Source organism: Oncorhynchus mykiss, chromosome 21, assembly GCF_057628025.1.
Source record: "Oncorhynchus mykiss isolate SJ-2025 chromosome 21, ASM5762802v1, whole genome shotgun sequence".
In the NCBI taxonomy this organism is placed as follows: domain Eukaryota; kingdom Metazoa; phylum Chordata; class Actinopteri; order Salmoniformes; family Salmonidae; genus Oncorhynchus; species Oncorhynchus mykiss.
This window is the reverse complement of record NC_143042.1, coordinates 33,786,894-33,798,468: the sequence shown is the minus strand read 5'-3', so window position 1 is coordinate 33,798,468 and position 11,575 is coordinate 33,786,894. Positions and strand designations below refer to the sequence as shown.

Below are 11,575 nucleotides of genomic sequence, written 5' to 3'. Positions count from 1 at the left end.
AGTTCTATTGGGCTCTATCATAGTAGCTGAGTTAGAGACACTTATAGTGCCTGGAAGATTGTGACGGGACAAAATGTAACCCTCAACTACTTCATTTTCATAATTGGTATCGTCATCATAACATTTAACAGCATCGACTTTATCATCATCAACACTTCTTCTGTAACTGATTACCTGCATGCTACTGTGACGAAACAGGTAGGTGACAACACTGCTAGCTACCATACTGACACTGTGCTGTGCTCAATGAGCTGTAAAAGGAATTCAGCTTAATGTCTGGGCTTGAAATGTCAGTGAAGTAGAGGTAATATGCTCAAAGGTAAGGCCCTTACTATCGTTTATGTTAAAAGTACAGAGTAAATAGGTATGTTTCTTAAGATCTATTCTCTGCCATGTATGAGTCATCTGTGTGTTTTCTCCTAGCTCAGAAATTATTGTAAGGGACAACAAACATAATATCTGGAAGTCTACTGCATCGTATTCTGTTGTTTATCAGGAAGCACCAAAAGAAAATGGATTCTGTGATCATACCGACCCACTACGTGTGATGTCAGTCCCACCCTCTGTGATGACATCCCCACCAGAGCCCCATCTCCATAGAAATAAGCATTGTGATTGGCTGAACCTTCATTAGGACCAATCATGTCTCTGACAGTGGACGAGACAGCCGGAGATCTACCAGTGAGGGACGTAGGGCTGATGAGAGGAGGGCTAATGCCCACCGTACCAGGTAAGTAGGATGGAGTGGGGGAGAGTGAGATGGGAGGGGGTGGGGGGAGAAGAGTGAGGGGACAAGAGAAGAAAAGAATGTAGAAGAAATTAGTAACTGAACAAAACAGTGCATTTACATTTTAGATTCATGTCGTATAAAAGCTTAGTATCAGGAAATAAATAGATTTGATTGAAACAATGTGGTTTAACACCCTGTCTCCTTCGCTTTCTGTCTGTCTCTCCTTTGCCAGACTCTGTGAGAGACGGAAGGTCATGGAAGAAACTACAGGTGCTCAAGTTAAAAGGTCAAACAAAACCAGGAACTCACAGATCAAAAGCAGGAACTCACAGATCAAAAGGACAATGTATCTCTTTCTGCGAGTTTTTCATCCCTTCTCTATCTTTCTTCCTTCTCTTGTCTTTCTTCTCTTAGTCTCTTCCTCTCTTTTTTCTTCCCTCTCTCTTTCATCCCTCCTAATTACATTTCTCCTCTTATTCACTGTCATTTTCTTCCACCTCTCCCTCTCTCTTTCCCCTCTTTCTCCCCTTTCTCTTTCGCTCCCCCCACACTTTTCCTCACCTCTGTTCCATTCCCTTATTTTCCCTCTCCTTCTTCCCTCTTTTTCTTCCTCCTCTCCATCAGACCGTCAGAGGGTGTTCCAGGTGCCCAGGGAGCAGCTGGAGGACCAGTGTTTCCGTCTGCAAGAGGAGAACAACCTACTGAGACAGCACACACGCACACAGGAACAGAGGCTACGCCGGTACTTTTCCAATGAGACACGCTTCTTTTTGTTCTGCATTACATAACATTTTGCTACGGTGTGCCCTAATCAACACAACCCAGCTGAACCAGACCACCCAGTGTATATCCTCCATGTCCTCTCTCCTCAGGATGTCCACCAAGTTGATGCGTCTAAGGGAGGGGCGTCCGGGTGAGGCCGGTACCAGGGTCAGGGAGGGGGACATGGAGGACATGATCCAGGAGCTGGAGGCGCGTGTGGCCACCTTGGAGAGCCAGAAGGGGGCACTGCAGAGCAAACTCAGCATGGCCAGGCAGCACATCATGGACCTGGGGCCTGGACGGAGTTACCACAGACACAGAGGTACTTAGCTGTCTGTGTAACTATAGAGCGATATTTTGAGTCATCTTTGTGAAAATAATTCTACACAATATTGTTTATGAAATTATATTTATTGTCCTCCCTTCCTGTACGTCATCACTGATGTGACATGACTAAATCTCCACCTGGTACAGCCAGAAGAGGAGTGGCCAACCCTCAGAGCTTTGTTCCTCTCTAGGTTTCTTCCTAGATTCCTGCCTTCTAGGGATTTTTTCCCGAGCCACTGTGCTTCTGCATCTGCATTGCTTGCTCTTTGAGGTTTTAGGCTGGGTTTTGGTATATCACTTTGTGACAACTGCTGGTGTAAAAAGGGCTTTATTAAATACATTTGATTGAGTAAATGAGTGAAAGCTATCCAGTGGATCCTCTGTAGGCTTTCACTGATCCAATCACATATCCAATCATACACCTTTCCCCTTTCTCCTTTCAGGGCGGGGACTGGATGGGCAGGGAGGAGTCACACGAGCAGCACAGACAGCTCCGCCCCGCTACGGCCTCAGCCTGGAGGACACCAGAGGAGAGATAGAGAAATTGTAAGGAGAGAGCGAGGGAGAGGGAGAGAGTGGGTGTGTGTGTGCACGCAAGAGACCATGAGCAAAAAAACAGTTGAGTAGAGAAGCAAGTGTCCAACATTCGTCCAACGTTCTTCCTTCCACCCCTCCACCACTGTATCACTACTAAACAGACCTACGCTCCTTGGGTCTGTGAGTGAATGCCTGTCTGCATAAGGACAGACCATTACAATTGCAAATCACTGATGTAGAGCTGGGCAAGCAACCCATGAGGCAGATCATAGGCCATGTTCCAATATCCACACAAGCAAACCACTTAGAATACATGCTTCATTTAATACATTGCTTCATTCTAAGTGGTATTACTATGAAACCACATCAATTTCCTAACAGTACACTAACAGACCCCTAGATGACAATGCTTTGCTGTGAGGCCTGTGTGATCTTGCCTTACCAGAAGCATAACTACTCCTCTTTCCTCTCCCTCCTATATTTCTTCTTTCCTCTTTGATCCAGCAGGTCCAGTGTGATCGAGACCCAGAAGGTGAGGGTGACAGAGCTGGAGCAGGCTGCCCAGTCCCTGAGAGACACACTTGGGGAGAAGGAGAGAGAGATAGAGGACAGTATGAAAGAGATGAGGAGACAACAGGCCAACGGACACAGGTGGGGGCAGTTCACACGCACACACACACACACACACACACACACACACACACACACACACACACACACACACACACACACACACACACACTTACCCATTCCTACTTCTTAGCACACCTCTGAGCTGTAGTATGTTGTGAATCTGAACGATGACCTTTTCCTTCTCCAGGATCACTATAAAGGACAATGTGGACGTGATCCGCCTGCAGAAGCATCTGTCAGACAAGAGCGCTGCCCTGCGTGTCAGCCAGGAGAAGTTCAACGTGTTGCAAGAGGTGGGGGGGGGGGGGGCTCTCTCTACCTCGTTCATCCTTCTTTCACTTCATCATGATGAGAAACTGACAACTTCTACCTTGTTCTTTCTTCCCCCCCCCCCCCCCCCCCCCCCCACATTTCTAGGCTTATGAAGCTCAATTGGAAGAGGTAGTAAGAGAAACCTTCAGTGTAACTATGAACAATCAGTCAATAACATGAAAGAACTTGTACTGACCGTCTAATATTCCCTATGTCCGCTAAAGGGTCAGAGGTCACTGAAGGAGAGCCAGGGGGCATTGCTGGAGAAGGTAGAGGAGCTGAGTGAACAGCTGAAACAAGAGAGACAGAGAGCGCTGACACTGGAGGGACAGCTCACCGCTGCCACTCTTTCCATGCAAGCCCTCAAGGAGGTATTGCAACGAGTCTGCAAGTAGGGGTGGAGGAAGTAGGGAGAAGTTGTCCCTCCCTACCCATTGATACAAGGCCAAATACTTCTAACTGTATACTATTCCATTCAGTTCCAAGAGAGAGTGTCAGACCTGGAAGGAGAGAAGAATCTACTGAAGGACAGCTATGATACACTCCTGGAGAGGTGAGGAATTAATTAACTATAGTAAATGAACTGACACTGTTTCTGTCTTTCTCTTTCTTCACCTGCCCACCTCTCTCTCTCTCTCTCTCTCTCTCTCTTTCTCTTTTCTCTCTCTCTCTCTCTCTCTCTCTCTCTCTCTCTCTCTCTCTCTCTCTCTCTCTCTCTCTCTCTCTCTCGTGCTCTCTCTCTCTCTCCTTCTCAGCACTTTATCTGCCCACAGTCATGTGGAGGAGAAGGTGGATAGAGAGAGAGAGCTGGAAAAAGATCGGGAGAGAGAGAAAGAGGAGATCTGGAGGACGGACATAAAACGGCTTGAGGAGATCCTGCGAGTGGAGAGGGAGGAACGAGGGAGGCTGGAAGAGGAGAAAGAAAGGTTGCAACTGGACAAAGAGAGGATAGAGGAACAACAGGAGAGGGAGAGAGGTGAAGGAGAGAGAGATTAAGTTCAATACTACTTATTGGCAAAGCCAAGAGTTTCTTCTTGACCATGTGACCTGACCTAGGATGTGTTCCAAATGGTACACTGGCTATTCCCAATTTTAGTGCACTACATGGGGAATAGGGTGCCATTTGCACAAAGCTCTGGCATATAACTAGGACCTAGGGTTTTTCCTGGTCAGGTCATGTGGTCTAGAAAAACTCCTTACTTATTGGGTATCAATTGTGTTATAAATATCATAGGCAGTCTATTCTATTGTTTGACAATTATTTTTATATGCATTTTCATAGAATCCGTTGAGTCGATTAGAGGAAAACATGATCGAATGGAACAGGAAGTTCTACAGTACAGACAGGAAGTGACATCACTGCAGGAGAGACTGGACTCAGTCACAAAGGTGAGAGATTATTATTGACACGAATAACATGTTAAGAATATGTTAATAACAACTTAATAATATAAAACTGTTTTGCTCCGTTTTTCATGTCTCTCCATTCTCTCTTTTTCTTCTTTCTCCCTCCGTTTCTCTCAGGAGTTTGACATGAGTGTTGAGGACCTCAGTGAAACCTTGATACAGATTAAGGTTAGTCCCTTCTCAGATTAGTTAAATAACGACAATATAACGAGCTAACAATATAAGAGGTCCTTTAAACCTTATTAACTTTCTCTCTTACTGTGCATTTTGAAATCCCTTTCGTAGACATTTAGGTTACAGCAGGAGGGCCGTGAGGGTCTGCGGTTCCTCGGGATTGACGGGAAGGTGGAGGACTCATCGAGAGAGCTGAGGGACCTCCAGGCATCCCAAGCAGAGACTGTGTTAGAATTACAGAAGACCAGAGACTTACTGTTACTGCAGCACCACATTAATAATGATTTGCAGGTAGGCAGATAGGCCTATCTGTTTTTCTTTGTAAAGCAATTTTGGGTCCTTGAAAAGAGATATATAAATCCCATGTATTATTATTATTATTATTAACACACACACACACACACACACACACACACACACACACAGACACGCATGGACGCTTGCATACACACAAAGGTAATTATAAAGGTTATCTTCAATACTCTCCTCTTTCCTTCCTTCCAGCCTTCCATCTTAACCCCCTCTCCTCTGTTCTCCTTCCTATTCCTGTCCTGTCACAGGCTGAGTTGAACACAATGATAGAGAGAGCAGAAAGAGAGAGGGAGGAGACCAAGAGGAGGGTAGCAGAGAAGGATAAACTACTTGGAAGAAGAGCCTTGCAAATCAACACTTTACAAGGTACGAAGAATGTGGTAACACTTTATTTGAAGGTACACATATTAGCCACTAATTTGTAGTTTATAAGTGTGTAAATTAGTAGCTTATAAGGCCTTTATAATGTCTTATTAGCCATATATTAGGTCTTAAGGAAGTGTTTTCTAATTCAAACATTATAAGTCACGTTTTACCGGCCAATCCTTAATAACCTCATTGTAAGCCATAAGAGCAAGTTACACAAGAAACACACTTTTAGTAAGCGGTCTCATTGTGGGACTAATAACGGCATAGTACCTCAATATGTGATCCCTATCATAAAGTGTGACGACTTACAATGTTTGAATAAGATATCACTAATTCATTCAAATGGTATCTAATAATTATTCTTTAAAGGAATAGTCCACTCAAAAATGATCTTTCGTATTTTTTTCATTAGTCTACTGTTGATACAGTCCCAAAATGTTTTGCATGTCAGCAGTCAAGTTTTCACGATATATGACTTTAAAGAAGCAAAGTGTAATGCCGCATTCACATGCTAGTCGGAACTAGGAAACTCTGAAATATCCGACTTGCTGATTCATTGAACGCGTCAAGTGTATAACTACAAACAGTTAGCAAGTTGGAAATGTCAGAGTTTCCTAATTCCAACTGGCACGTGAACGAGGCATTACTTGCCACATCATTTTCACGATGTGGCAAGTTACGCTTTTCTTTTTAAAAGTCCAATATCTTGAAAACTTGACTGCTGACATGCAAAACATTTTGGCCAGAAATGAAAAAAAAATACATATAGTTTTCGAGTGAATTATTCCTTTAATATCAAACATTAAATTGAGCGTTATCTACTAAAGCTCAGCTCAATGAGTTTAAAATCACTATTTTCTTCTTCTTCTTTAAAGCGCAGCTGAAGGAGTTAGCCTACAGCCCTAGGAACTACAAACGGAGCATACCACTACAGTACACCTGGCCGGGGTGGGACCAGGAAGTGGTACAACCCATTGAAGAAGACGCCACTTTCTCTCAACTACGAGCGGGGGAGTCCCTTTTGGAGATCCACCTCAGGGGGGCAGCTTTCACCCCTGGGGGGCTACGGACCATGGGGGGCGCCGGGAAAGGGGCGGGGTCAAAAGATGAAGCGGTCGTGACCTTTTGCACTTACGCCCTCCTGGACTTTGAAATGCACTCCACACCCCTGGTTTCGGGAGGGCAGCCCAACTACGGGTTCACATCGAAGTACCCCCTCTCTGCCCGTGATTTGGGGAGGCTGGGGGGTCAGGGGGGAGGGGTGCTGGTGGAGCTGCACCAGGCATTGGGAGGGGTGCGTTTTGTGACCCGAGGCGGGGCGCAGGTGCCACTGGTTGGAGCGGTAGAGAGGAGAGGGGAGCAGGTGAGCGGACGAGTCAACATCGCAGGTAAGTCTTAGCATCACCTGGTGTCATTATATTGCAGCAACAACGGTTTCAGCTATCATGGATCAACCACTGTTATAGCCACAATTGTGGCTTTATTATGTGTTATAATGTGCATCATTATTAGCAGACACTATGCGAGGCCATGCAAATTTGGCCCAGTAGATCTGAAACATTAGATATACAGTATACCAGTAATATGACATACTGTGTGATTGCGCCCACCACTGAGACTCACCTATTATCCCTTGAAGGCTCGGAGGGAGATGTCATAGGGATCCTGGACTTCTGGGTGCGTCTCTTCCCTCCTTCGGAGCCCGTGGACACACTGATAGAGAGAGGAGTGGACAGAATGACAGAGAGAGGAGCAGACAGACGGATAGAGAGAGGAGCAGGCCGAATGACAGAGAGAGGAGCAGACAGATGGATAGAGAGAGGAGCAGACAGGATGACAGACAGACTGATGGACAGAAGGACCATCAGTCCACAGAGACAGTGGAGCCCCTTCTGGGCCCAGAGAGGTCTAGGCTTGGAGGACAGTGTGCGTGAGGTAGGCTACTGAGACAATTTTACAACAGGTCTGTCATTTAAAATCCCCAGGTTTTATAGAAATCCTAATTGGAAGATTTCCTGATATCCAGCTTATTCCCTCCTGATTCCAGTAATCTTCTAACTGGGATTTCTGTAAAACCTGGGAATTTAGGGAAAGTTACTGGAATATTGTAAGCCTAGCTCTGCTCTTAAAAGACCAACGATTCACTGGGTGGTTGAATTCATGTAGAGCACAATGTTATTTTCCACTACAGCAGGAACTATTTGACTATGGCAGAGGTATACCCAACGAGCTGGAGGTGGTGCTAGAGCATTGCGTGGGTCTAAGCGCCCGCTGGCCGGAACTACTTCCGGACTCCTACCTCATGTACCGTCTCTATGACCTGCCGCCTCACGCCTCCCCCACAATACCGTGCAGCGCCGACCCACTGTTCAACGACACGGTCAGCTACCCTCTGGCCGTGACCACTGACGTTCTGGAGTACCTAAGAGGGTGCAGTCTCTGGGTCTATGTGTTCGATGACAATGATGATCAGACTCCACCTGCTTACCTGGCCAAGACACCCATACCACTCCGCCCGCTGGCAGCAGGACGACCTATCAGAGGTGAGAAAATGACAGTTGTCATCAACCCTAATCCTACCCTATCTATCACCAATTCTGTAGAGCTACAGGGTGCCCTTGATTAGATCCGTCAGGTGTCTTAGTGCTGAGTTGGAGTAAAACCCTGCAAAACCTTAAACTCTTCACATTGTTAAAGACATAATAGATCATATTGATTCATAGAAATAAAAAGTATGTCTCACCTTCATGCTCTGACCTCTCAGGTGACTCATCCTAAAGGTCTGTGGTTCCCAAACTGTGCCCCCCCTAGTTCCCAAACTGTGCCCCAAACCTGCAAAATGTTCTCTCCGTCAACAAGAGGGGTGTGAACAGTGTGTCACGAAGCTGATCCTAGATCTGTACCTAGGGGAAACTTTGGTCGCACCACAAAGCCATGCTACCTGCTATACCTCGCTTCCATCTGCATCTTGCTTCCTTCCTTCCTCCCTTCTTTAATTCCTTCCTTACTCTCAGGTGACTATGTTCTGAGAGACACGGGTGGCGGCCGGCGGGGGATGGTCCGCGTGTTCATACGATGGATTTACCCCTTCCAACCACCAGAGGGCAGCACCCAAAGACACAAGGAGATGGACAGGATGGAGAGAGCGATGGAGAGGAGGAGCGAGAGAGCAGAGGAACTGCCGAGGCCTATTGCCAAGCCTAGGGTGAAGGTATGGTTCACATTTCATTTTTACATAGACTGGTCACATTAATTGTTAGCATCTCCTTTTTCTTAAAACCTTTTTCTACCTCTCGTTATATTCTCCTTATTTCAGTCAAAAGCTGTTGAGCCCAGAGTGGACAGACCTGCTGCACATAAAGAGACCAGCATTCAGGTATGGCACACACTTGCACACAAACAACCAACCATTGTCATCTGAATATGCAACAAAGTATTTGCTCTATTATGAGATTTGAAAAACTCAAGAGATACTGAGTTATCACTCTCTGTACTTGTTAGCCCAAGCCCCGTCCTCCACCAATCAAGCTGCGATTACCCCAACCCAACGCGCAATCAGAGCGAGCCACACATGTGACGTCCCCGGAACCCAGTGTCGCCACACCCCTCCAATCTCCAGCGAGAAAACGGGCCACGCCTCTTAGATCACCTGCCACACTCTTGACACCTGGGACGAGTCAAGCCACGCCCTCCCAGTCGCCCACCAGGAAGCAGGCAACCCCTCTGAGGCTACCTGAGGTCAGAGGTCAGAGTTCGCCTGTGTCAGAGTTGACCCCATCTCGACCTGACTCGGCTCGTTCCACCAGGAGTTCCGCCAGCGATGATAAGAGTTATTTTAAGGTGAGTGGATATAGATAGTATAGCAAAAATGTAAATGCAGACAAGGGCCATAAGCAGTGCTGGAAAGACAATTGGGCTCCCGAGTGGCACAGCGGCCTAAGGCACAGGATTTCAGTGTTAGAGGTGTCACTACAAGACACGCTTGTTCGAATCCAGGCTGTATCACAACCAGCCGTGATTGGGAGTCCCATAGACCGGTTTTGGCCGTCGTTGTAAATAAGATTTTTTTTATGTCTATGTCCAGTTAAATAAAGGTAAAATATATAACGAATTATAGGGAATAATTGCAAAAGCAGGATCACATTTAAAAGGTGTGTACTAAAAGGACTAATGATTTGATCATCATACGTTTAAGAGTGAACGTTTGACACCTTTGTCTCTTCCTCCCTCTCAGGACGCCCCCTCACTGGAACAGGTGTCTATGGAAGAGGAGGAAGAGGAGGAGGAGCAGGAGGAGAAAAGTGACAAAGGTGATCATTCATTACAGTGCTATCTATATCCTATTTAAGAACAATAAAGTACTCTTGTCCTGGAGTTGAATAGGAATCTCCTGATGTCATGAACAGTCATTGGTTCTACTTCCCTCTGTAGCCCAAGTGGATAGTGAGGTCATGGAATCCAGAGAATCAAGGACCTCCAACCGTAGTGACGTCCTCATTATTCCTCCATCTTCAAGGAGAATCAGAAAGGTAAGAATCAATCAATCAATTGGGTCTGGTGACTAACTGATTGAGGTAAGAATGAGAAAAATAGAAAATAGACATCTTACATTTTTCTCATTTTCATTAAAGTCTTTATTTTTGTGTTTCAGGGAGACAAGTTGAGAGTGGAGATTCTCTCTCTCTCTTTTGAGCCCACCTCCCGAGTGGCTCTCGATGAGTCAGTGCAGCGCGTCTATGTGGAGTACCGCCTCCTGGGAGTTCCCATGGAAACCACAGAGACACCCATGTCTCTCCGTAAACCATCAGAAGGGGAGGAGATACATTACAACTTCACACGAGGTGTGTGTGTGTGTGTGTCTCTGTGTGTGTGTTTGGATGGGTGCAGGTGTTGATACTCAAAATCCCTGTCTCACCATATATTCTTTATTTCCTTCATTCTCCCCTTCTCCCAGTCATCTATGTGGATGGCTCTGAGGCAGCCCCACTAAGACAGTACCTGTACACCATGCTGGAGGGAACTGACCCAAACCAGGGCAGGTGAGAGAGAGAGAGAGAGAGAGATGACCCCCCCCCCCCCCCATTTATAGTGTCACCAGCCATCACTGTATGATACCCCTGAATGTGTATGTGCCCTTTTCAATAGAGTCAATACATGCTATAATGTGTGTGTCTACCCAGGTTGAAGTTCACAGTGGTCAACGAGCCAATGGATGATGACGATGACGAGGAGTGTACCGACGTTGGCCACGCTTTCCTGGACTTACAGGAACTGCTGCTAACAGGAAATGACATCACCGAGCGGCAGATCGACAGTGAGATTCTATATTTCTATTGTTGTAAATATTTCTGTGACATATTCTGTAATATCTCCTCTCTTATGCACTGCATTTCTTATTCTACTCACCCCTATTTCTCTACCACTCCACTTTCTCTTCCTCTCTCCATCTCCCCCTCTCTCTCGCTCTCTCTCCCTAAATAGTTGTCAGTGTGGATGTAGAGAAAGAGGTGATGGGAAAACTCAAAGTCTCTCTGGAAGCAGCAAAGACTTTGACAGGGATATACTGGGACTATCGCCAGAAGAGAGATCAAGAGACCAAGAAGGATGAAGAGAATGACGAGAAGGAGGAAGATAAGGAGCAAGAGGAGGAAGAGAATGAAACATTAAAGAAAGAAGACGAAATACAAGTGATAGATTATGACATTGATGATGATGACAGTGACTTTTACTAAAAGTGGAAATATGAAAAGGATATCATGAAACAGATAGGAATTGTGGTCCCTGTGAATAGATTGTGTGACTGACAAACTGACCACTCTTAAATAAAGAATATTGAATAACCGTAAACGTCTGACCTTGATAAAACGTATTACTGTCTGATAAAGTTATTATTTTTCGGCGTGTAAACTAACAAAATACTCAATAAATAATATTTGTAGAACCTTGTAGAAATGGAGATCAAACTGCATCTAAAAAAATATCTGCATGTTTGTTTGATCAATGAGTCCAATG

The 11,575-nt window shown here is 45.6% G+C and overlaps 1 protein-coding gene across 4 annotated transcripts; it reads left to right on the top strand.

The window, feature by feature from the left end:
• rpgrip1 (RPGR interacting protein 1) lies at nt 1-11,410 on the top strand. 4 transcript variants are annotated; one of them, XM_036957809.2, is made up of 28 exons: nt 1-198; nt 497-730; nt 963-1,016; nt 1,355-1,472; nt 1,603-1,814; nt 2,263-2,365; nt 2,861-3,007; nt 3,177-3,282; nt 3,407-3,430; nt 3,526-3,672; nt 3,781-3,854; nt 4,057-4,277; nt 4,584-4,690; nt 4,826-4,876; nt 4,994-5,173; nt 5,443-5,560; nt 6,439-6,951; nt 7,203-7,498; nt 7,755-8,106; nt 8,578-8,774; nt 8,880-8,939; nt 9,065-9,403; nt 9,798-9,873; nt 9,995-10,092; nt 10,215-10,404; nt 10,518-10,602; nt 10,744-10,877; nt 11,045-11,410. In XM_036957809.2, exons 2-28 carry the CDS (start codon nt 643-645, stop codon nt 11,293-11,295), a joined length of 4,341 nt encoding a protein of 1,446 aa, XP_036813704.2. In that variant the 5' UTR covers nt 1-198; nt 497-642; the 3' UTR covers nt 11,296-11,410. The 4 variants fall into 4 exon arrangements, with proteins under 4 accessions (XP_036813704.2, XP_090069405.1, XP_090069404.1 ...); XM_090213279.1 differs by having other exon boundaries at nt 7-198; nt 2,864-3,007; XM_090213278.1 differs by having other exon boundaries at nt 25-198; nt 963-1,472; nt 2,864-3,007.
• Nucleotides 11,411-11,575: the final 165 nt, after the last annotated feature.